Source organism: Syngnathus typhle, linkage group LG17 (genome assembly GCF_033458585.1).
Source record: "Syngnathus typhle isolate RoL2023-S1 ecotype Sweden linkage group LG17, RoL_Styp_1.0, whole genome shotgun sequence".
In the NCBI taxonomy this organism is placed as follows: Eukaryota; Metazoa; Chordata; class Actinopteri; order Syngnathiformes; family Syngnathidae; genus Syngnathus; species Syngnathus typhle.
The window spans coordinates 1,640,294-1,663,623 of NC_083754.1; the positions used below are offsets into that span (position 1 = coordinate 1,640,294).

At 43.6% G+C, this 23,330-nt stretch overlaps 4 protein-coding genes across 4 annotated transcripts; all 4 read right to left on the reverse strand.

Annotated features, from left to right (window-relative positions):
• Positions 1-363: 363 nt before the first annotated feature.
• Positions 364-4,085, reverse strand: prrg2 (proline rich Gla (G-carboxyglutamic acid) 2). The gene is made up of 7 exons (XM_061302365.1): positions 3,920-4,085; positions 3,753-3,856; positions 2,793-2,965; positions 2,635-2,668; positions 2,411-2,537; positions 1,779-1,904; positions 364-729 (listed from the first exon to the last, which is right to left on the reverse strand). Exons 2-7 carry the CDS (start codon positions 3,832-3,834, stop codon positions 687-689), a joined length of 585 nt encoding a protein of 194 aa, XP_061158349.1. The 5' UTR covers positions 3,835-3,856; positions 3,920-4,085; the 3' UTR covers positions 364-686.
• Positions 4,086-6,224: 2,139 nt separating this feature from the next.
• On the reverse strand, positions 6,225-10,095 carry rras (RAS related). Its single transcript, XM_061302364.1, has 6 exons — positions 9,487-10,095; positions 8,459-8,546; positions 7,682-7,784; positions 6,850-6,958; positions 6,575-6,693; positions 6,225-6,451 (listed from the first exon to the last, which is right to left on the reverse strand). Exons 1-6 carry the CDS (start codon positions 9,571-9,573, stop codon positions 6,364-6,366), a joined length of 594 nt encoding a protein of 197 aa, XP_061158348.1. The 5' UTR covers positions 9,574-10,095; the 3' UTR covers positions 6,225-6,363.
• A 422-nt stretch (positions 10,096-10,517) lies between these two features.
• Positions 10,518-12,565, reverse strand: si:ch211-195b15.8 (probable dual specificity protein phosphatase DDB_G0281963). The gene is made up of 5 exons (XM_061303417.1): positions 12,424-12,565; positions 11,944-12,038; positions 11,718-11,877; positions 11,519-11,642; positions 10,518-11,410 (listed from the first exon to the last, which is right to left on the reverse strand). Exons 2-5 carry the CDS (start codon positions 12,034-12,036, stop codon positions 10,711-10,713), a joined length of 1,077 nt encoding a protein of 358 aa, XP_061159401.1. The 5' UTR covers positions 12,037-12,038; positions 12,424-12,565; the 3' UTR covers positions 10,518-10,710.
• Positions 12,566-13,197: 632 nt separating this feature from the next.
• ap2a1 (adaptor related protein complex 2 subunit alpha 1) lies at positions 13,198-23,283 on the reverse strand. The gene is made up of 23 exons (XM_061304201.1): positions 23,199-23,283; positions 22,431-22,518; positions 21,475-21,686; positions 20,990-21,183; positions 20,779-20,908; positions 20,543-20,644; positions 20,193-20,452; positions 19,955-20,123; positions 19,658-19,795; positions 19,246-19,428; positions 18,994-19,091; positions 18,678-18,909; positions 18,151-18,339; positions 17,914-18,068; positions 17,393-17,455; positions 16,485-16,547; positions 16,103-16,185; positions 15,935-16,024; positions 15,644-15,767; positions 15,396-15,512; positions 15,249-15,318; positions 15,041-15,175; positions 13,198-14,859 (listed from the first exon to the last, which is right to left on the reverse strand). The coding sequence occupies exons 2-23, from the start codon at positions 22,495-22,497 to the stop codon at positions 14,782-14,784; spliced, it is 2,952 nt and encodes a 983-aa protein (XP_061160185.1). The 5' UTR covers positions 22,498-22,518; positions 23,199-23,283; the 3' UTR covers positions 13,198-14,781.
• Positions 23,284-23,330: the final 47 nt, after the last annotated feature.

The window sequence follows — 23,330 nt, forward strand, 5'->3', positions numbered from 1 at the left end:
GGGGGCGGATTAGCCTGTTGCTGGTGCGGTGGAGTCGCCACGTTAGCTCCTGCGTTACCCTCCGACATCTTTCTGCGTGTGGCGAGGGCTACTTTTTCTTCCAGCACGACCTACTCTCAATCCCCGGCGAGTAAGCTCTTACAGTCGATCCCACTTCTGACACCATGTCGCGTTTCGGGCGTAAGGATTCAACCAACACTTTGTAGAGCAACTAGACGGTCTTTATTTGCGTCTCATATCTTCTAAACTCGCAGCCATTCCACATCACCGGAACACCCCCAACCCCCACTTCCTGTTTGGCCCTTCAGAATAAAACAGCAGTACAAACACTTAACACCACAGCTACAATGAGACATCCTCGAATATAACCATCTTAATGGATTTATTGTGACTCGGCCACATCATGCACATAAACTGGACGTAATGGGGAGAGGGGAGAGGAAAACAAACAAACAAACAAAAAAACAGCCCCACCCCTCACTTCTACCCAATTAAGAGCATCTCATCTAAACACGGTACGTCATCCTGTCAAAAGTGTCCATTTTGAGTTTGGCTATCAACTCCGCCTATAAATACGTTATCCAACATGCAATATTTAAACTTGACTCAAACCATCATCAAGCGCCAGCATCAACCACTTTGAAGCAGCTCTGGCTGGCTGGCTGGCTGGCTGGCTCAGACCTGGCTCACTCGTTGTCTCCTGGGTTTGCAAACTCAGATGGCGCCCCCCTGTGGTCAAACAAGAGACACATCTTTTTGAGAGCTTTAAATCGGGACAATAAGTACTACATACAAAAATATTTACGTTTTTGTGCAAGTGAGTGAGCTAGATGAGTTTATTTATGAATATTATATATGTTTTTACATACTATAATAGTTAATAATAATAATAATAGAGCTCATATAGCCTAAATATCCTCATAGAGTGCCCGACTGTCCGCAGAGCTGATTTAACAACATAGCTAGCCATTAGCCTGAATTGATGTTGATGTTGCAAGATGATGCTGCCACCATAAAATAGTGATTTGGTCAGCGAGCTGTCTTTTGTGCTCCTGCCAGATGTTGGCTGAGCATGCAATTTGACCGTTTGCCAATTGAATGCAGGCTGAAGATCCCATCGATTGATGTTGGACAGGTATTGTGGATATTGATAATGCAACAAATGCGCAAATACTGGTGCGGAATAATAAAAAGGCTTTTTGTCATACAAGTTGCAGCGATTTTAAAACGAGGCTGCACTGTGTAGGTGGAAGAGGAATACTTGTTGAATGGCAAAAAGAATCTATTAATTCCATGCGGTGAAACATCTCAAAAGAATAATGAGCTCGACAGATGTTTCTTCTTCTCCAGAGCAACCATCGACTCCCCTGGACAGGGCCTTCAGTCAATTGCAGCAGAACAAATTTGGAAGACGTACAAGCTTTATTTATGACAGCAAAAATATGGAGTGGTTCAACTTTAAAACAATAGCCCCCAAAATCATTTTTGTGCTACACCTGCATGTGATAACAAGAAGGGCCTCTCAGACATTGCTATGGCAACCCCAGTTCACCTATTTTTGCAGTCGAGAGCAAAGTAAAACATTTTTGGACCTACCTAATGACCTTTGGTCAAACGCAGTTAACAATATTTCTATTCACTGCAGTGGCCTAAAAGTACTTTATAGATTACTCAACTTCTTAAAATCTGTACCGAGATTTTAAATGGAATGAATGAGTTTGGCACTCCAGCTGTACATTGAGCACGTTGCACTTAGCATGAAGAAAATATCGACTTACCCTGAATAAGGTGGCGGTGGGGCATCGTGCATCCCACTGCGGTTCAGAGCCTCGCTGTAACTTGGTAGACCCGGGGCAGTTGCCAGGGGCACCATCTCTGGGGCTGGGCGGCCATCTTGCACCATCCTCAAAGGAGACAAGATGCAGGAAATCGTTCATAGAATCATTTAACAGGCCAGTTGATATAAAAATAGTATGACAGTAGGGATGTAAATTCTATAACATTTCAATGCAGCGTATCAATTGCCAAATTCCAAACCACGGCTAACTGTCTTTTTTTTTTTTTTCTTTTTGAAGTCTCAGATTTTCACTTTTGAGTAAATGGCATGACGCGTGTCTTTTTGTTCTCATCATCTCTCCCCATCTTTTATTCTGCCATGTGGGGCAGCAGAACCCTCCATCCCAAGTTGCCATGGCGACAGCACAGTACAAGTGAGTGATATATGAACATTTTACATGGGGCTTGGGGGGAATTCTGCCTAGCAACAAGTGGCACACGGACGTCAGATAATGAGGTAAAAGCAATCCGAGCAATTTTCAGTTCCATTACTACTCCTGCTAGCGGCTTCAAATTGGTTCCCCACCAATTTGTTCCCTGAGAAACACAGTTATGCGTCATGCAGTGAACTTACTGCACAGGTCTCCTTCCCCCTTTGTTCTTGGCCTTGTAGAAGTAGAAACCCAGCACAGTGGCAATCACAGCACACACCAATAATGCCAGGATCCCTGCCACCAGGCCGGACACGTCCACGCTTGGTGCTTCAAGACATGAAAGGATTTTTGGGAATAGAGTTAAACGGAAATACATAGAAATGTGAATCCGAAGAAATAATACTCAAGTAATTCAAAGTATTACCGTAGTTTTCGATATAGTCGTTCCAAAACACTTCCTGATGATGGAAATAAAAGAGACAGGTAAAGTAGGAAGTAACAAAGTACAACTATCGAATTACAGTACAGACTTCTCCCATTTTGTGTACTCCTTGACTTTTGTTACAGCATAAGTAGTATTACCGTCAGAACGTCATCCTCAAACACTTCTCTGGCCTCTTCATATGTGCATATCTCCTCCTGACATTCCCTTTCAAGATTGTCCGGGACCACTAGTTCAAAGTCCCAGCTGTTATAAAGCAGTGAGCGAGACAGGAAGGCATTGGCTGACTGTTGGTCCAATAACGGTGAACTCCCTGCAAAACACAGACAGGTAAAAATTGACCTAGAGAACTTCTAACACGTAAAAGCGTAAAAGTCATTGTTGGAGAGATATTGTGTCATTGTCCGATTGCAGTCCATTCATCCTTTTTCGTTGGGGTCATTGTAAGATCAAATAAAATTCTACAATGGCTTGAAATGTATTCAACTTTTCCAGAGAGTGAGAGAGAAAATGAAAGCAAAAGAGAGACCAAGGAGGCTGAGTACAAATGCACAGCACATTTTTTTGCATTTATATCCAAATTGAAAATGGTGTCTCTTTTCCAATATACTTTAAAATGATCTGCTACTTTTTGTTGGTTTATCACGTAAATTAAAAAAAAAAAAAAACAACAACGTTGGTTTAGAATTGTAAGTTGGCCAAAGGTAGGAACATTTTATAAAGTACACAAATACCTTTTCAAGTTAGTGTATAACAATTACAGCTAAGACACAATTTGGAAATCTGCATTATCTCTATCAAAATAATTAGTATCATCTTTAAAACACACGACAACAACACATGCGTTTGTAATGGTGAGTCTTACGAGTACAAACCCTGTTCAGTATAAATATGCTAGAGGCTAAGATCAATTTATCACTTAACTTTGGGATACTTATAAGAATCATAGTTTCTGATGCATGAAACCAGGACACCAACAATAAACATTGCAGTCCTATTGTCCTTGCTAATAGCTTACATAAAGTTACAGGTTACTCGGTCATACTTCATAGACAGCAAAATGGTTATATAAATAGTAAGTGAGCAGAGGTGTGGTTCACCTGAAAGGTGTCGGTAGGTGAGCGAGCAGTAAGCCAACTGAAGAAAACCCAGCACGGCGATCCACATCATTAAGGCTGCCATTGAAAGAAAACAGACATGGAACCTGAAAAGGAAATAAATGAAAGTCAATATGTCGGATATTACACCATCAGCCAATCATGCTTACCTGCTTATCCGGCTCCTCCGGTCCGGGAGTGTGTGTTCCTTCTCTCCTCAGAAAAACATGGGACTTAACAAGGGTCTTCAGGATATTTTAGTTTGAAACCTCCAAACTGTCACACGCACTAAGCGTCGTCTTCCCCAAACAAGCTCATATCCCGAAACCTGTTGGACAACATACCAGGCCGAGGGAGGGACCTCTTCAAACCTGTCTGCTTCACTGCCTGTCTACAACACAAGCACACACAAAGCATGGGACCACCATCCATATTCTGTCAATCAACTTCCTGGAGGGGGGGGGATGGATGCTACGTCACCTAGCAACTTTGGTATCCCTAAAATGAATTCAATTTGATTTATTTAGCAGCACAACACAACAAAAGTGATATCAGGTTACGTTTCATAAAACAAAACATAGGAGCTTAATGCCACCAGTGGCTGGAAAGTAGTCATGAGGTCAAATCAGCACATCACCTCTGTCCACATGCTGGTTGTCACACCAAACTCATTTTCTGCCCATGGATGGAGGATATCTTGTTTCTGCTGAATCATCATTAATGCGCCCAGGTTTAAACATATGCACTGATGTTTAAAATACAGCTGAAGTCCAAAGCCGACAGAAAAACAGGAATGGAAAATCACCTCGATCTAAGTGTAGTAATTATTTGTACTACTTTCTGAGTTGACTAGAAAATATTCTCCATTAAAAACAAAAAAGTCTGTGCAATTATGCTTGCTGATATTGGTTGTTTCCTTTTATACAGCTGCACAGTATTTAAAATAAAGCACATATTTAAAATAACCAGTATCTGTCACCTTATTTCAAAATTAAAAATACCGTATGTGTACATGTACCAGTCAGTTTTCAATGTGACACAACACAATGATTTGGTGACAATTTTAATGAGGTACAAAAAAGTGATTATTTTCTTTCTTTGAAGTCAAAATAAAACATTTTAATTGCAGTTTGTAATTTATATAAGTATATATAGTAAATGCAAATAATTCGTTTAAAAAATATTACATGGCTCTACAATGCCCAAAACATTACAAATGAAATGTCAAAATATCCCCCATTTTATTTTTTTTAAACACCTCTCACTAAATGTGCTCTTGTCAATTTCATTATAGATTGAAAGACAGAAAAGATTTATAGGCCACAAGCAATAAACACCCAAATAAAAACCACCCCATCTTGCACCTGCATGCGTGTTCCAAACCAAATCAACATGTCATACTGTCTAGAAAAGTGGTTGGCTGAATTAAGGACCCAAAATTATTATGGCACGATACAATATGAAGCATCTTTTAGGTTCTTTCTTTTTCCCCCAGATAAAACAAATGACAGTGTCAAAATACTACACACTCACCATAATCAACTAAACAAAAGGTTTTTCGTACTCGCTTGAATTGCCATGGTGATATTTTTGCGTGGAAAAAGAAAATGGCCGGAGTCGGCCAGTGTTGATAATGGGGAAAGAATGTCTCCCCAAAGAGGAAGATGCAGCGCAGAGATACGTGATAGATGCTAAATCTACTTTATGTACATAATATAAAGCATGAGCACAAATAAACTGAGGCTTCTACTTGTTTGGTCAAGATGTTCATGTAAACCATTGAGACTTATTTATGGAATTCAGTGAAGGTTTGAATAAAAACTGCATGACCAAAATACTTTTTTGCACCACAATAAACCCAGGAAATTTCACCAGTCTAATAGTTGGTTGCCCACCATGCCGATGGTTGAAATACATTCACGCAGAAAACGACTTACGTAGTTCCACCACTGTGTACTTCAGTGCACCCATTCAAAAGCCTTTTTTCCTGTCCGAACACTGTCAAGAATTCATTTTGAAATGGTCGTGGCTCTGTTTACAGTATCTGAGGCAGTCACATTGGCTGAAATTGTTGGAACCATGAATGGGCTGGCAAAAAAGTGAACGTAGATTCTGCTGCGGTTTGCTCACTTTTTTGGGGTTGTAATGCTTTGACGCCCCCTGCTGGACAACGACGTCTTGTGATTGGGCGTGCCGCACTTGACTTTTTTTTTCTTGCTGTACGTGGACCGACTTAGTTTACTGCATACTAACTCTCAGCCGAGTCAGAGTACCTACCGCCGTGATGTCTTTGCAGACATCAGCACCCGAATGCCACAAGAGCAATTTATAGCTCACCATTATGTGAGGACATCTCTATTTATGGACTGTAACTACACACAGTCCCGTCATTATTATCTCATGACAGCAGCAGAACTATTTCCGCCGCTGTTTAAAAGCTACTTTCGGCGAAAATACGCTACACTGATTTACAAGTTTCTTTTTTTTTTTTTTTTGGAAAGTGCAAATGTAACAGTTCGACAGGAAAATGACGCAGCTTAATCCTGTCTCGCACAAACGCTCACACCTCTTTTTGGACAAGCTGGAGAGGCTTTGGTGTCCATAGTAACGCTGCTTACAGGAGGACGCAGGGGCAGCCACCGCTCTGTTGTTTCCCAGCGTGATGAGTTGGAGGGGGAGGACACTCCATTTCCTGAAATCGTCTGTGTGTGGGGGGGGGGGAAGAAAGAGAAATTGGACTTTGTTTACCTTTCGCTCATGGAAAGTAGAAACGGTTAAATCTGTGCGTGTGCGTTTACAAAAGAACCGAGCCGTGAAATAAATACCTGACAATTCGCACGAGCTCCAAGAATGCTTCATCCACATTGTAGCGGTTCTTTGCTGAAGCCTCCATATAGTAGATATGATTTTCCCGGGCAAATGCCTGAGCATCCTCCCTGGAGATCTACGCCAAAATAAAAACATAGTGGGATAAATGCATCGGAAACGACATTTTTAACTGTAGCTTTATAGTTTGCGTAGAATATACAACAACTACGAATGCAGATTTTTAAAAATGGTCTAAACCTATATTTGAAAGATGCACAAGGGTGTTAGTTACCACTCTTTGCTGCTCCAGATCTGCCTTGTTTCCAACCAAAAGCATGGGGAAGTCATCCCGATCCTTCACTCGAAGGATTTGAGTGTGAAATTTCTGGACCTCGTGGTAGCTGAGAGGACGTAAACACATTGGACACCAGAACAAAACAAGTAGCTTATTAGATACATTATTTTAAAACAGAAACCCAACGTCATAACATAGAATTATGATCTACAATGCTAAAAGACGGACCCAACCGAATTATAGTCAGCGATAAATATTTCTACAATTTTCTTTTTCTCACTAATATTATTCAAGCTTTTAATGCCAAAACAGCTTTACCATTATGCCTCCCCTGTGAAGTTTCATAATTTGCAGCATGCTTTCTGGAGAGGCTAATTTCATTTTTGTAGATATAGGATGATTCACTTATTGCTTAAAATAATCAAATATGTTTTCAGCTAGTGGTCTGTTCAGGCCATGTTTATGCTGATGAAGGAGGACCAGCCTCTGCATAAGATCATCTGAACACATCATCGGCAAAGCAGGCTGCCTTGCGTGCGACCTATGTCACTTACAAATCCAGGCCTTTAAGTCAGTTCAGATGAACTCATACTAAGCTTTTATAAAAATAAAAAAAAGACATTGATCCAGATGTGAAGACAAACAACTTCTTTTTAACATGCAGATGTGCTGACCCTTTAAGCTAAGATGAGATATAACAGCCCTTTCCGTGAGGATAAAATGAATATTGTGGGCTTGACCACAAAGCAACAAATTTGCTGGACACAATGCAGCACCATTTTAGGGAAATTAAACCCTTTTTTTTTTTGAAGGTGAAGTACACACTTACCTCCCCCTGTCGTTGAGTGCAAAGACCAACAAGAAGCCTTCCCCTGAGCGCATGTACTGCTCCCTCATTGCTCCAAATTCCTCCTGACCTGCTGTATCCAAGACTTACACAAAAAAAAAAACCATAAATGGATTATTATAAATATACATGATACATATTGCAGCCTACAAGTCACGTTTAAAATGTCAAACAAAGCGACACATCATATACGCTGCTGTTGCCAATTCAAAACTATTTCAGTTGAAAATTTGCATTCAGTCACCTCATTTTGAGTTCTCACTTCAAACACACACAAGCACAGAGGGGATCATGCAAACCCGGATTCCAACCAATGACCTATGAGACCAACATGTGCACAAAAATTCAATATTGCAGCTTGATGGAACGAATGTAACAGCAGCGCGTGAGAGGAAACTAGAGTTAGGGAAGTTGGACTGAGAGCCATTGACAAGTCGGTGTATTTCAGAATGGCCTTTGTGTGTCATTCTGTGCGTGTTGATCCCCACCCTCCGCATCAGCGCTTTGGGCTGGGAATTTTATCCAGGGATTACACCGTGTGTCATTTCTGTACACTGTTTAACACAAATGCAGTAACTCACGAGCCAAGCGCAAGTCCTAACAAGGGAAGAGCCACAGAGCAAACGCTGCCTTTGTCATATCACGTCACATTACAACACACCCTCGGCTTTTAAACAAATCCACACCTCACACATCCTTCACAAGTGTGACTAAGAAGGATATTACAAATCATGGCCAGTGAGTGCGGCTTCATCTTACTGTCCAGGCGAGTCTCCTTTCCATCCACAGTGCAAATCTTTGTGTAGGAGTCTTCGATGGTCGGGTCGTAGTCTGACACAAAGTAGGACTAGGGGGAAAGAGAGAACTTGTTATTAAATGCTCTTCCAACACCATTCAGGTCTCTGAGTTTCTTCACCCCCCAACAAGCCCACTTGTTGCCTTTATTTGTGTATCCTATTTATTCCTATTGATTTTACTTCTACTTTAATGACTGACATTTGTGTCTTTTTTTTTTTTGCCAAGTATTATTTATGTACTGCATTATACTTGCATGTAAAGTTGGATTGGACTAAAGGTTGCAACTCATTCATGGACAAATAATGAATGCATTTTACTTACCGTATTTTCTGGACTATAAGGCGCACCGGACTATAAGGCGCACCTTCAATGAATGGCCCATTTGAAAACCTTGTCCTTATATAAGGCGCACCATTGATGCATCATGTCAGATTTTTAATCCAAATCGAATCATTCTCCATTTCCGCTTCTTTATTTCAACTTCAGACGCAACAAATTACTTTATAATCACAAATTAATGATCCATAGTCTTTTTGATTCATGATTCATAGTCTTCAGCAGGCCACTTATGATTGATTTCATGACACAATGCTTCGGGCCAGTTTAAATTTAGGAATTTGGTCCATATATAAGGCGCACTGGACTATAAGGCGCACTGTCGGCTTTTGAGAAAATTTTAGGTTTTTAGGTGCGCCTTATAGTCCGGAAAATACGGTAGTTGAATTCTACCTTAAGAGCAACTGCACAAACGTGGTTTTAACAACTTATACGTCATTTTGCAATACGGTAAAGTACCGTGCCAGCAACAATGTCAATGGAATTCGGAGAAAATGTGTGGGGAGCAAAGGAATACGCCACATAAGCACCCCCCCATTCACCATAAATGCCATGCACCCCACATCCACGAGAGCTTTAATTAGACAGCAGCGTGTATAAACTTAGATACAGGGCCATGCATGCTCTATGGGGGATGTTGGAAAAGATCCTACCTGAATGAACTGGATGGTTAGGGCGCTCTTCCCCACTCCTCCACCTCCCACCACCACCAGTTTGAATCTTTCCTCGTCTCCGCTCATTTTTTAAAAGACTTGTTCACGACAGCAACAAAAATCTCAAGGCAGCCCGCCCGCCCGCCGGCTGCAAAGTTCAAAAAGCAAACTCAAAGTCCAAATGAAATCTTTGCACGGTAGAGCAACGCGCGGGCGGTTTGTATGACAAATTCAAACTGCACTTGAAAACGTCAAACTCATTTTTACATTCACCTCCACCTGAAAACAGGAGAAAAAAAACAATCTCGAGAATGGGAGCGATAAAAGATCAGTTTCTGTAAAGTTCCGCTGCCTGGGAGCAGTCGCTTCTATCAAACTCGGCCTCACCGCAGCTTGCGAGGGCGGAACTGCTTCCTCTTTTCCTTCTGGAGAAAGTCAAGCTAACACAGCACGACGCTACGGAGGCAAATGAGCATAGTCGTGCTAGTCCTCTCGGAAAGAACTCGAGATAACGGAGACGAGCCTTAAACACGCTCTCCTTTCGCCAATTCAAATTTGTCACCGAACAAATTCCACTTTAGTGTGTCAGATACCTTATATGGGCATTGGGAGGAACCGTGACGTCACGGTGACAGGCGCGCGCAAGAGGTAAATGCAGCGCGTGCCCGCGGAGCTCCAAAACCCATATTAATTATGCCGGATCATTTAGTTGGTAGTTTGTTGGATTGAGAACATTGATTGAGGTTTTGTGTATTTATTAACTTCATTTTATGATTTCAAGTTGTGTAAAGAGAGCCATTGTGTACTTGAATCTGGCTGTGGGTTGGGAAAACTGTTCCCTGGGGCAAAAGCACACCTCATCATGAAGTTCATCCATCTGGGCTAACTTGAAGCAGCTTAGAACCTTATTGTTGACATATATTTAGCTGCCACAATATTAGGTAGAAAAAATTTTTTTTGCACTTCTTATAAATGCTCTTTTTCTAATTGCGCTAGAAATAAATCAAACTCAATTCACGAGAGAGATGTGGTTGAAATTCAATCTTTAATCATCAGTAAATACTGTACAATTGAGACTAAAGCGACGAGGAATGAAAAATATCGCCATCTTACAAACAACAAGATGACAGTGGGGAGGGGGGGGGGCAAAATAAGCGGATAAGCGGAGAATCATTCTCTCATCCCAGAAATAAATAAACAAGTACCGATTCGTAACCATTCCACTCAGCACCTGTACGGCAAAGCCGGCTGTCCCATCTTGACAGGGTGGGCAAAAACACCCCCCAGTAGGACTCTTTCCCCCCAGTCCAGCAATTTGTTGAGTGTGCAGCTCAGCGGCGAAAGCAGGCCCTGCTCCTCCTTCACTTCAGCGGCGCTGCGTTTTTCCTGTGACGGGTTCTGCGTCTCCCCCGATTGCCTACTCGGTGTCTTTGCCTGCAATTTGTCTGCCCTCTTGTGGACACCTCCTGACAAACCACTGCTCTCGGCTTGGCATGTCCCCAAAGGGGTCAGCGAGAGACTGAGGCTTTTGCGTCGGTCAGAAAGAGAAGCGGAAACTGCTGCTGATTTCATCGATACGCAAGAGCTCGGATTGGCTACCCCGAAAGGCGTCTGGATTTCTTGCTGATTACTACGACGAGTCCAAATGTGCTGGTTCCCGTTTGCGTCTGGATTTGAATGTCTCTGCTGGTAGAAATTCTCTCCGTGTGTTTGCATCCCTTCATCACTGGTAACGCCGGCCTGATTATTGGAATTTATGGAGATGCGATTGTTACTATTGTCGATGTACGACAGGACGTTGTCCAGCTGCTGGCTCGGGATGTCATCCCCAGAGGACTTCTGACGCAGGGTGCTCTGGAAGTGCTGCAGTTGACCCAGGAAGTTGAAATTGGGGGAAATGGAGGGTCGGCGCTCTTTCACAAACCTGCCGAGCGAGCGGGCAACGTTTGGGTGAAGACAGTCAAGGAACATTTTAGAATTGGTCACCATTGACTACAACGACAGATGATAGTATAAACGGAAGCAGCCCAACCTGTAGGCGTGGTCCAGATCCATTCCCGAGCTATACATGATGTAGGCGACAGCCAGGGCCGGAGAGCGAGAGATTCCAGCTGCACAGTGAACCAGCACAGAAGCCCCAGAAGACATTGCCGCGTCTGCGGAAAGGATGATTCAAAGTGACGTATTGGTGTCTGGTCAAATGGTGTCTCAGTGGCAGCTCCTGTCCTGACCGATGAAGCGTAGAGCCTGAGGGATCCAGGGCAGCAGGTCATCCCATAGGGAGTCATCGATGGGGATGCGGAGGTATCTGGAGCAGGGAAGGAAGGAAGGTCGGGGGCTGCAGCGGCTCACGCTCAACACGTAGGAGATCCCCAGAGAAGCCAGTCCGTCCTGTTGACACGATTTCAACTTTCAACCTATTGCACGGGGCATCGTGGTGATGAGGTGCCTTATTACCTGCGTCACATCGCGCTCTGCTCCCAGGTAGAGCCTCGGCAGGATGACGGACAGAGGAGGACGCTCTGTCTCTCCCTCCATGGACCAAACCATATCTGCAACACAATAAAGAACATATTCAGTCATTGGTTCGGTTTGATCAACGCAAATCCAGATCTATAGTTTGCACAACAGTATTTGACTCTAGGTCTTGTTTTTCTATATGCTTTTTTTTTTTTTTTTTTTGCAATGCATGATATGCATTTAAAAGCAGATGGACTTTTTTCACTCTTCATAGGTTGCGTTTTAATTTAGTTTGGGTTATGTTGTTGTAAGTTCTCCACAAACTGCAGGAAGTGGAAAAAACACAATTAGGCTTTTATTATTTGCATAGGAATTTTTTTCAATAAGATAAATGGATTTAGTTTTTTTAAAACGTTATCCAGGGAGATCCTGCAACGAGATGATTTCACACAAGAAACTATTCATGCAATTACTCACTGTGATATCTTTCTTCTAAAAGCTGGTCCAGTCGGCGTCAGTTGCAGGTCTGCAGATTCTTGTGGTCCACACCAGCGACGTCCTGTTTTCTCTCGCTTCTCCCGGAGACTGATTCTAAACGATGAGCTCATCCTCTTACCAACAATAAACCTCGAACGGTGATGTCACCATCAGCCAATCGGCTCTGTGCTGGACATCCGCACGCGCAGACGCACAAGAGTGATACCCCCCCCCCCTCCCCTGCCTGCCGAGTGTAAAGTGGGCGGAGCGTGTCAGACTGTCAGTGCTGCCTCATCACCGACATCTATATGCAAATGAGGGCGGCCAGCTGCATTTTTTTTTACCAATGGGTCAATTCTATCCGAATGAGATGAGCACAGAAGTTGCACACCTAGCTCATTGCATTGAAGTGGTTTGTTGCGGCGCTCAGCAAGTGCGCACATGCACTGCTGCCTGCATGCTCGCTGCATGATGTCACATTGTGTGTCGCATTGTTTCGAAAACACCAAGTGAGGAAAGGAAAATCATCCAAATGACCAATCTGGATGTTTTTGGTTGTAAATATAAGATACGAGGCAAACGCAACCATGGCAATAATCAATCAATCCAATGAGAGTCAATGGATGTGTTGTCAAATCTCATATATGGGTTGCCTGGTCTATGATATATCATTTTTATTTGATTTACTAATGCTGTTGAAATGAACTACTTTGCACAGTAGCGTAATTTGGAATAAAACAAAATGTCAAACAATAAAACACGGGAAGCGTCATGTCTGATATATGGCATAGTTTTACTTTCACATTTTTCATTACAGAGTAAATCTTATTTCTAACACAGGTATTGGACTTTTTTTTAACATCAATACATGAGGCTGCATTAGCTAGTGGATACTGCATAGACAAACACACACACACACACTCACACAGGATGACAAAAAAACAACTCGGCTTTCCACTGTATTGTGATTGCTGTGCAGCCACAGATTGTAATGTGCCAATGTCTCCGAAATGTCTCAAAGATTTTTTTTTATTCTTACCTGCTTCCAGTCTCACTCAATTTCTCACATAAACAGAGTCTCTTTTAGTTATGACGGACAACTCTAGCACTCTTCTACTGCTGCTTTGTGCAAGAGGAAGCCCAAGAAAGAATATCGAAGCTGACTGTGTGAATATGAATGTTTGGAAAGTGGCCCTGCTTATTGAAAAAGTGCTCATGAGAAGATTCTGGATATACATCGGAACGGTACATCAAGTCAAAATTAGCACGTGGTGAGCGTCGTTAAGGACTGCTTTATCTGATGGCTTTTATAGATTATCCAAAGGTTTGTGATTGTGTTCGATAAAAGAAAAAGACAATTGGGCATCCCTTCAAAAACAATCTTGAAGTTGGATCGCAGAGCAGTTCCACCTGGACAGAGAAGTCCTAACTGTTGGGACTCTGAAAACGTCGACCCTTACTTCACTATCATTTGTTACCGGGGAGGGGCAGCCTGGGCTCGTTCATCTAAGCCGACTGCTCGATGGGAATGTCGAGGAAAGCAATCAAGTAACACACTGCCGCATATTTACACACACGCCAACAAACAAATCATCAAGGTCATTGAAATATAAGGGCTACTCGTTACAGAGCCCCACGAGAGAGAATCCGATTCTTCGCACTAGGGGGACTCGTGCTGGAGGATCCCAAACGCCTTTTAAGTGCAATTTCACTGGCCTATGATCATTGGGGAATGCTAGAAATTAGAGTGCTGGATGGACCTTCCGGTCTCCCTTCATTATTGGGCCCGACGAGGGGGCCACAAGGAACCACTTGTGCATTCGTGCGTGTGCGTGTGTGTCTAAGACAGGAGACAATGGGGCGATGTGTAGGACCAATACTACCTCTCGTTTGACTTCAAGGAATGATCTACCAATGGATCAAAAATAAGACAAACACACACACGCAAACACACACACACACTGTACAGATAGCATCAGAAATACGGAGCAACCAGGAGAAAGCAGAGCACACTGTGGGATACACACACACACACACATTCGCACGCACACACACGCACTTACACGCTCCTGGTCGCGCACGGCAGCTACACAGGTAAACACCATAAAGAAAAACGATAATGTAGCGTTATGTTAATAAACAAATTGAAGATGAACTTGAATTAGAATCATGACAATAATATGGTCACCAAAACAGCGACTGCTTTTTCCCTTATGTAGGTTACACCTCTTTTTTCGTAATAAAGAACCTTTGTTGGTAGGAGGAAGAGAAGTGTGGCAGGAGAGGGGGAGGGCTCGCTGGTGGGGGAAGGGGGGGGGGGGGTACTGGTCTTGATAAAGTTCTGGAACTCTGGCTATTCTAGAACTGCTGGGCCAGCAACTCGCAGAGACGCCTCGACACAGAGTCCTTGCTGCAGCGCAGGGTCAGTCGGTACATCTGTGCACACGCACACACATACATTGTAGCTAGTTTTTTAACGGATATTCAATTCCGGGTTTATTAGAATTTATTCCCGGTATTTGCTTTATGAGGAAGTAGTTAACGCCAAAAACAGAATTTAAAATGTCTGCAGTCAAGTGTGGAAACTGATCTGCTAAGCTACAACTGCACGTTGTACCTGTGCCTGGGCATTGGGCTCCAGTCTTAGGAGGCAGCCAACTTGCTGACCCTTGGTCTGGATCACTCCAGCAGACACGTAGTTCTCTGGATTTGGATCGACGTTGTCCAGCAGGGCCGCTCCTAATCCCAATAGCTGCGAGCGAGAGCGCCACCGCAAACATGAACACTCTGCTGAAAACAGCACCAAGAGAAGAAGACTGACGTACCTTAGCCTTGAGTACTTCTGTGTCCATGCTGTGGTTGGCCTTAAAAATCTTTTGTGCTTCTTGCTGAGGCCTGAGGGCAATAAACACAAAATGTCTGACTCGTAAACCTGGAAAGCGACGAAATACTTTCTGGGGCCCCAAACTTACTGGCTAAGTTGTTTCCAACGCTGGAAGAAATCATTTGAGGACATTTCAGTGGGCTGGAAGAATTTGTTGATGGTGACGGGCAGCTTGAGAGTCAAGTTTTGCAGAGCTCCTCCATATCTGTAACAAAGACATTGTTGCACGGCTGCGTCGGAAAGAGGCGCTTCACACAAAGTATTGAGGAGGTACCACTGTACTTTTCTGATCTGGGTTATTACTGAATCCTGATTCTAGTTCAACTTTCATCTCACCTGAACTTGATGTTAAGCAACGGAGCATCGGAAAAGTCGGTCAGACACTCGATGTTGAGGACCTGCTGGATCTGGGCACCTCCTTCTACCAGCGGTTCGACTTGTTTGGTTTGAACGTTAAGCTGTGACTTGCCGTCAAGGAACATTCGATTGACGCTACCTCAGATGCCGTCGTAAAACGTTTGCCACAACACGGTGCAGGTGAATGCGTTTTCCAGCAAGACTGGATGATTCGCAAAGGCAAAAGATCGTCTTTTGAGCAATCCATCGAGGAGAGGAATGAAAGGATATGAGACTGGAGCTCTCCAGGACAGCTGACTGTGGTGGTGAAGCTGGCAAATTGCACCGACGTCTTATTCCCGTAAAACAAGTACATCCTCCCTATGAGAAAGAAACAACTTGTTTGTTAACACAGCATGGTTATGTTTTTTTAAAAGACCAATCTTCTCGAAACCTCACCGAGATTTTGACGATATTCTGACTTGATGCCAATCTGTAGGAGCTGATTCTCAAACAAAACACCGTTGTTCTTGCACACAAACCTGTTGAATAAAAACAGCCGGACAGACATTAGAAAATCGATGGATGATATTCAGAACCGCCCCCCTCCCGAAAAAAAAAGCAAACCAAAAACAACACCACCATGCGATTTGTGGTCGGGCCTGATCCCGATTTCCTGCTAGTATTAAGTTAAAAAAAAGTGAATAAATAACTGCAAAAAAAACATTAAATGATTAAAATAAAACGATTCACACAGATTTATCTTCAACACGCCAGCTCATGCGTCACGTGGCAATCATGCAAAAAAAAAAACAAAGCTTTTAAAAGAGAAAGGGCTTACTTGTTAAGGAGTTCATCAGCCTCAGACAGAAGGGGAACGGGATCCTCAGAGGGAGGAGCAGAGCTGAAAGATAGCGCAAGGATGTAGACAGCCCGCAGAAGAGAAGAGACGAGTGAGGCGTTTGAAGAAACCAAAAAGGCGTCCACACATGCGCAATGGGATGGAAATTTGTTAGGAGCATGAGAAGAAAAAAGGAGAAAGAGATCAAATGCAGAGATGGTTAGTAACAATGTCCAAACAGACAGACAAACACGATGACTACAAACACCAATGTATTTGGACATTTTCTCTTGTTTTGGTCGAATATCAATCATTAATCGAGATGACACCGACCGCACTGGCATACCATTCAATCTTGGACTTGACTAGGTCACAATTTGGACAACCATGCAACACAAGCGCGAGCCTAAAAAGGCGCACACGGTATTAAATAAACACCTAGGATGTTTGTGGCCCGCAGGACAGAATCGAAATCCAAAAGAAGAGACAATGAATCACTTTCCAAATACATTTCCACACAGGCACAGTTCACATGGTCCAAGCAGTACAGCGCACAGGCTACAGATATGCAGTAGCTTGATGCCAGAAAATCATTTGGTATGCAAAACACATGTTCATTTGTGCCTGACAGATTTCGTGTGTGTGTGTGTGTGTAACGTTATTGCACATCTATAGATATGGGGTGGTCATGTTTAACAAATGTACTAGAAAAACCGCAAAAAAAAGGTTCATTGGCCTTAATTAAGAGTTTTAACAATAACCCATCCAGTGGAATGGTTCAACAAGCTACTCATGAATACAAGCATTTATCAACAATACTACAGTCAATTGTAGCAATGCCATTATGACACTATCACGATGTCATAATTGTGATTTTTCTAGTTGTAGTTCACTACAGCGGCCCTTACTCCGAGTCACCAGAACTCTCCACCAATAAGGCGTCAGAGGTCTCGGTGGGCTGTTCCAGATCTCTGTCAATGTCCGATCACGGTATAGGACAGAGGACAGACGTACATTCAAACCAAAACACACACACATGCGCGCGCCCACAGACACACAGGCACGCAGGAAAATGGAGAGAAGGAAAAAAGAGAAAAAGACCAAAGACAAGTCACATACACAAGAAGTTAAAAACAAATAAGACAAGTCGAGAAAACCTCCCAAGCGGGGAGAAGAATAGACACGACCACTATCTCGTTGTCGTCACCAAAGCCAATTCCGATTGCACTGACTTGTATTGTGGCCTGGCAAGTCAGGCATTAGTCAGGTTACCATCCGTAACCTTGTTACTTAGGGACCACGGAGAAGATTGATCTCCTCAATCGCCTTGGCGACAACACACACGTTGACATTTGCCGTGCTCTGAAAGCGGCTCCGACTGGACTTTGGCTAACTGGCATCTACATCTGCTCATGAGGTTGACCTTCACCTTAGAAAGCCGTCGTCATTAACTGCAGCAGAGGGTGCGGCGGGCCCGACGTCGGAGAACACATCCACCAACAGGCTGCCGGCACTGGTTGGCGCGGCGCCAACGGGAGGACCGGCTCGAATCCCGAGGAGGTCTGCTGATGGTGATGGGGTGGACTGAAAGAAAAAAAGTACACTTGTCGTTTGATTGATCGCCCCCGTGCAATCGAATGCTGTCTGAGCAGCAGAGTTGACTCACGGCATTGGAGGCCGCCATTGCCGAGGTGTCTGGACCCCGCTCACCGCCTCCGTTCAGCTCCCCACCCTCCCGCTTGCTGTCCTCCAGGTCCGTCACAGACACTGCACCAGGCCCCTTTTTCTTCTTGAGTTTTGCCAAAATGGAAGACTCCCTTTCAGGGAACGGAGGCATCTCTTCCAGAACGGTGGCCTAGGAAAACAAAAGCATTGACTCCTGTGGGAGACTTTGTAACAGTGCTCATTGGTATACTAACCAGAAATCCCGACCTCGGATGGAATAATTGAAGTATCTTTGGTCATGAGTTTAAGTTGTGACCAAAAAAGAATAAGGTTGTAGATTTTGTCACAACAAAATACAGTGTGGGGAAAAAGCATTTCGTCAGCACCTGACTGTTCAATATCACCCACTTAAAATTTCGGGCAAGTCTGTAATTCTCCTCATATGTCTATTTAGCCATATTTGAAACATGACCTCCTAAAGTTATTACACATCCTATCAAATATTAAAAAAAACAAAGACTAAATTACCAAAACATCGGTGCTGGCAATAGACGAGAGCTTCAAATACTCCACAGCACGCTGCTGCAGCTCGACGTCAGAATTGCGAATCTGGCTATCGCAGCGAAGAACCTCCTGAATGGTGGCCTTGGTCTCTGGGAACAAGTTGATGAACTTGATGTAAGCAGACAACAGCAGGGCCCGAGTCGGCACGGAGCACAGGTGGAACTTGGAGTGAAGGAGGTTGAACTGGACCAGGGGGCTGGAGAACAGAACACAACACGGGACTTTTTAATTGCAGCTCAATATTTCAAGAAAGGAAGAAAGAAAAACAAATGCCTCTTACCTGGAGCGGGGGTCACCAGCAATGAGATTACCAAACTCTCCAAGAATGTAGCCTCCAACTTTCACCATGTTCTCATGACAGGCAGGTGCTTGCAAGGCCTGGAAGAAACAGTCACTTAATTTTTTGTCATTATGATTATTAATTACATTGCATCCCAATTTTTTTTTTGTTTGTTTGTTTTAAACACGTTGAATTGATTTGACAAAGAAAGCATCATTTTTGTCTTTACAACTTCGATCAAAGGAGTAGTACCTCAAAGACCGTCTTGGCAGCGTAGCCTTGCACGTCATCACGATTGATGACAATCTGGATGACACGGTACCATACCTCCTCGCTGACATAATCGCCAGCGATGCGAATGAGGTTGAGAATGGTGTCGACGTACCAGGAGTAATCGACAGCGTACTTTTCGGCCAGGATAGCTACTTTGAGGACCTGGGGGAAAAAAACAAAACGCAGCTCATTCGTTGATACGATTGTTTAGACGTTGGGTTTGTTTTGTGTGTATCAAATTTGATTTGTGTGATTGATGAATGGACTCGCATGTCAGGTACTTTAAAAAACAACAACAACATGTAGGATCGTAATGCACTACTGAGAATTTCCAGTCACCAAATGGAGAGCAAAAAACAAACACATTCTTAATTGCAACATTTCCACACACCATTTCCTCCCTGATGGAGTAATCAGCCGTCTCAAGGTAGCTGAGCATCTCAGCTACAATCTGCTTGGCATTGCTGCGATCACACATGGCGTACAGCAGATCTGCCGCCCTTTGTCGAACACTCACATCCCGCTCAGTCTGCAGAAAAATAACAATTGGTGGGGGGGGGGGAGGAAAAAAAAAGGGTGGGGGAAAGATTCAGCAAGACTATTAGCACGAGTGCCCTTGTCAATAAGACTCACAGTTAATTGTGTTATTGTTAAAGCCAGTTGTGTGTAAAAGGTTGCGATCAATCACCTTGAGCGCATTGATGACGGTCTCAATGTGCGTCTTGACCGCTTCATGGGAAAACTCGGAGCTGGCCAACGTACACATGCTTTCCAGAGCCAGGTAGCGCAGGTTAGTCTCTCGGTGCTGCAGGAACTGACCCAGCTGGTTGCAGGCTCGCACCAGCAGATTCGGCTCACTGCGGGACAAAACGTGACATCGGTTTCAAAAACGGACATGGAAAAAAATGATCGCTCCAAATGCTCACCTGTCATAGTGGATGATGAGGGAAATTGCCTCAAAGAGGATAGCATTCTTGGCATTAGAATGCTGGACTTTCTTTGACTTGGGTGGCTCCTGAGCCTTGTTGAGGATGGTTTCCAAACACTCCACCAGACGACCCTTCACAGCGCCATCTTCTGGTGGGGGGTAGCACTGCAGCAAGCGCAGCAGCTTACAAGACAGCCACGGCGCCGGGACAAAGTAGTAGGTGTAATCTTGCAGGTCGGTGGAGGCTGAGGAGACAATCTGAAGAAGCGCAAGGCAATATTTTAGAAGCTTCCTTCTTGGAAATCAACATGTTGCTGAAATGTGTCACAGTTAATGCGAATTACTCACCCTGCTGAGTCGTGACACTGCCAGGGAAACACAGGTCTTAAACTCATCTGGATTCTTCTGGCTCAAACAGGTGATGAGAGAAATAGCTGCTGTCACCACACCCTACAAAGATGAAAATAAAAAAAAGGTAAATAAATCAATTGGGAGTTTGATAGAATTTAATCAAATAAAAGAGGGCAGCAGTGGATGTACCAAATTGGAGTAGTCCATTCAACAACTTGGCTTCATGCACTTACCATGTGTTGGTCATTAAGAAGGTGCACCACGCGGGATGTCCATTCTCCCATCAGCACCAAGTCCGGGGAAGTTTTATAGAGCCGCAGAAGACACAGGGCGGCAGATTGCTTCACACTGTCCATCGTATCGCTAAGGCACATGACCATCAAGTTACGTGTCATCTTAAAGACGTTTGAATGGCAAAATGGAGTTCAAACAAGTCACACTCACCCAGCGACCAAGATGCGGGGGATTTCACTAGCAAAGGCCTCGGCCATCTCGCGACTGCCCACGTTGGCAATGCAGTGAAGTGCCAGGCACATGAAAGTGGGGTTGCGGCTGCACAGGTCGTTTTTGATGGCATTGTTAATCAGACGGATGAGTTCACTGTTGCTGTTGACCAGAACTGAGATGAACAGGTAGCCCTGGAGAAACGGTCAATTGATTGAGGGAGATCCAAGCACAGTAGCGGAGATCTTTCCACCGAACCGACTCGAAACACATCACTATATGATGCGCTGTATTAATTGACTCCAGTTGCTGAATGAAGATTGAACAGTAGATGGCAGTATTCTTTAATTTGTAAATAATACGGGGAGGGGGCAAACATTTTGTTTGGGAAAAACTCTTATTAGTGGTGTAGCTCCATTTTTTCAACCTTTCTGATGTCAATTTGAAGTGCCACAGTTTACAAACAAATGCTCGGAGGAACTTACAATCTGCTTTTCCGTGTACTTATTGGAACTCAGCAGGTTGACGGCCTCCATGTGCCCAAAGTCGATGTCGTGGCCGAGCAGAAAGATAAAGAGCAGCTTACAGACATATTTCTTCTTGCTGTAGCCATCAAGAGCTTTGTCTCCTTTAAATTTGGAGCGAATGTTAGCCAGCTCTTTATTGATCCGCTTGATTTCAGCTTCCTTGCTTTTACCTGGTGTGCAAAAGACAATGGCACATTGCAAGTCATTTATTTGGGCCGATAGCATTCATTAAAAAAGTACAAAAGCTCTAACAAGATGGATATTTAAAACTATATATATATTTGTCATCTATAGCTGTCTTAAGTTTGGTGGGTGAAAGAGTCACAAGCAAGAGAGTCCATTCCAGATGACTATGGGCTCGACCCCAACAGTTCCAGTAAATTCCATTGTAATAAATCACAATGATAATTATGTAACCAACAAAGAATGCCTTCAACACACTTGACCAATAATTTATGTGTCCAATATGTTACTACCTCTAAAGACATATTTTTATAGAGTGTTTTCATGGAAGAAAAAAACTAAGAATAAATAAATAAATGCAACTAAACATTTGTATTGGCATTCCGGGGTGTATTTGAATACTTCAATTTCGCAACATTATCATAAGCGATGCACTGTAGTGGAAAAGTGGATTGTTTTGTAGATGTCATTTGACAATAACCACCCCCAAAATACACATTGACATTGGAATGTGTTTATGCTTTTCTAACATAGCATGGGACCAAAGTGGAAAGGCGATAGTGGATGGCTATTCTGCACTTGAATAGAAAACACACAAAAACATGACTAGACTAAACAATCTTAAAACAGAAGGTTAGGCAGGACATGTTACAACCCGAAAACGCCAAACGATTTTATCAGCTTTAGTGGATGACTGCCAACAAGCAAGCAAGCAAAAAATGGTCACTTACAATTCCTTATGTCCGAAATGAAAACCGCTAATCCGCGCATTCCATCTCCTTTCGACACAGCCGGCATTTTTGCAGGTTTTTATTCGGCCTGAAAGTGGAAAAAAAATATCCGCTGTTGGTCAGCTCCTTCGATGAAGTGAACGATGGGCAACTTGACGTGCAGGGCGAGCTAGCTACTTAGCACTGCCACGATCGTGAAAAACTTTATGATTTAGTGTTTTCTGATTATGTTGCTTTGACTATATGCAAGGCTCGATGGCCTTGATTGTAATATTCGCTGGATGGTAGTGCTCAAGGCGAAGCTCGGTAAATAAACCTTATCCCCCGTTAACTGGCTCGTTTCCGCTGGCTATTTGTCAAGCTATTTCATTCAATCCTTCTCGAGCGAGGATTAAACGCAAAGAACGCGACACACGGCCACAGTTGAAATGTACTTTATATTAATACCACACGCGGCGTTGATATCTTGCGGACGGGTACAACGATGGCAAAACCTGGGGGCGTAATGGGAAAAGACCGCACGAGAATTCGCCGTTAAGTCGCCCTCGAGTCACAAGCAGCGTAAAGCTAGCTCAACAGCTAGCTAGCTGGCTGGCTAGCGATAGCGTTCAAATACTGCAATACATCCCTGGTTGAGCGAAACAACACTTGCTGTTTTTGTCAGCCACCGATGTAAAGCGTAGCTGCGGTGTCTTTATCGGACGACAAAGAATGGTAAAGAAAATCGAGCGTAAAATTTCTGCCCGTTCTAATTCTCCGAGTCTTTACCCCGCTGTCTGGATCAAGCTCGTGACAGCAGCAGCACTACAGCGTGACCGCGCGACGCACTCGTGAACGCGTACGCTCCTTCAGTTCAGCAAACATGCTTCCCCCCGGTCCATTATCTACCCAAAACCCCGG

What these genes read in the sequence shown, in the direction of transcription:
- prrg2 (XM_061302365.1), bottom strand. Translation starts at nt 3,834, where the DNA reads ATGGCAGCCTTAATGATGTGGATCGCCGTGCTGGGTTTTCTTCAGTTG. An exon ending in TTGAGGATGACGTTCTGACG is followed by an intron (nt 2,669 to 2,792) that starts GTAATACTACTT and finishes TTCCATCATCAG; the next exon opens with GAAGTGTTTTGGAACGACTA. An exon ending in CGACTATATCGAAAACTACG is followed by an intron (nt 2,538 to 2,634) that starts GTAATACTTTGA and finishes CATGTCTTGAAG; the next exon opens with CACCAAGCGTGGACGTGTCC.
- rras (XM_061302364.1), bottom strand. Translation starts at nt 9,573, where the DNA reads ATGAGCGGAGACGAGGAAAGATTCAAACTGGTGGTGGTGGGAGGTGGA. An exon ending in AAAGGAGACTCGCCTGGACA is followed by an intron (nt 7,785 to 8,458) that starts GTAAGATGAAGC and finishes TTTTTGTGTAAG; the next exon opens with TCTTGGATACAGCAGGTCAG. An exon ending in GAGCTCGTGCGAATTGTCAG is followed by an intron (nt 6,452 to 6,574) that starts GTATTTATTTCA and finishes CCCCACACACAG; the next exon opens with ACGATTTCAGGAAATGGAGT.
- si:ch211-195b15.8 (XM_061303417.1), bottom strand. Translation starts at nt 12,036, where the DNA reads ATGGTTTGGTCCATGGAGGGAGAGACAGAGCGTCCTCCTCTGTCCGTC. An exon ending in CAGAGCGCGATGTGACGCAG is followed by an intron (nt 11,878 to 11,943) that starts GTAATAAGGCAC and finishes TCGTGTCAACAG; the next exon opens with GACGGACTGGCTTCTCTGGG. An exon ending in TCAGGCTCTACGCTTCATCG is followed by an intron (nt 11,643 to 11,717) that starts GTCAGGACAGGA and finishes TCCTTTCCGCAG; the next exon opens with ACGCGGCAATGTCTTCTGGG.
- ap2a1 (XM_061304201.1), bottom strand. Translation starts at nt 22,497, where the DNA reads ATGCCGGCTGTGTCGAAAGGAGATGGAATGCGCGGATTAGCGGTTTTC. An exon ending in GAGAGTTCTGGTGACTCGGA is followed by an intron (nt 16,548 to 17,392) that starts GTAAGGGCCGCT and finishes GCTATCTTTCAG; the next exon opens with CTCTGCTCCTCCCTCTGAGG. An exon ending in TCCTGGAGAGCTCCAGTCTC is followed by an intron (nt 15,768 to 15,934) that starts ATATCCTTTCAT and finishes ACGGCAAGTCAC; the next exon opens with AGCTTAACGTTCAAACCAAA.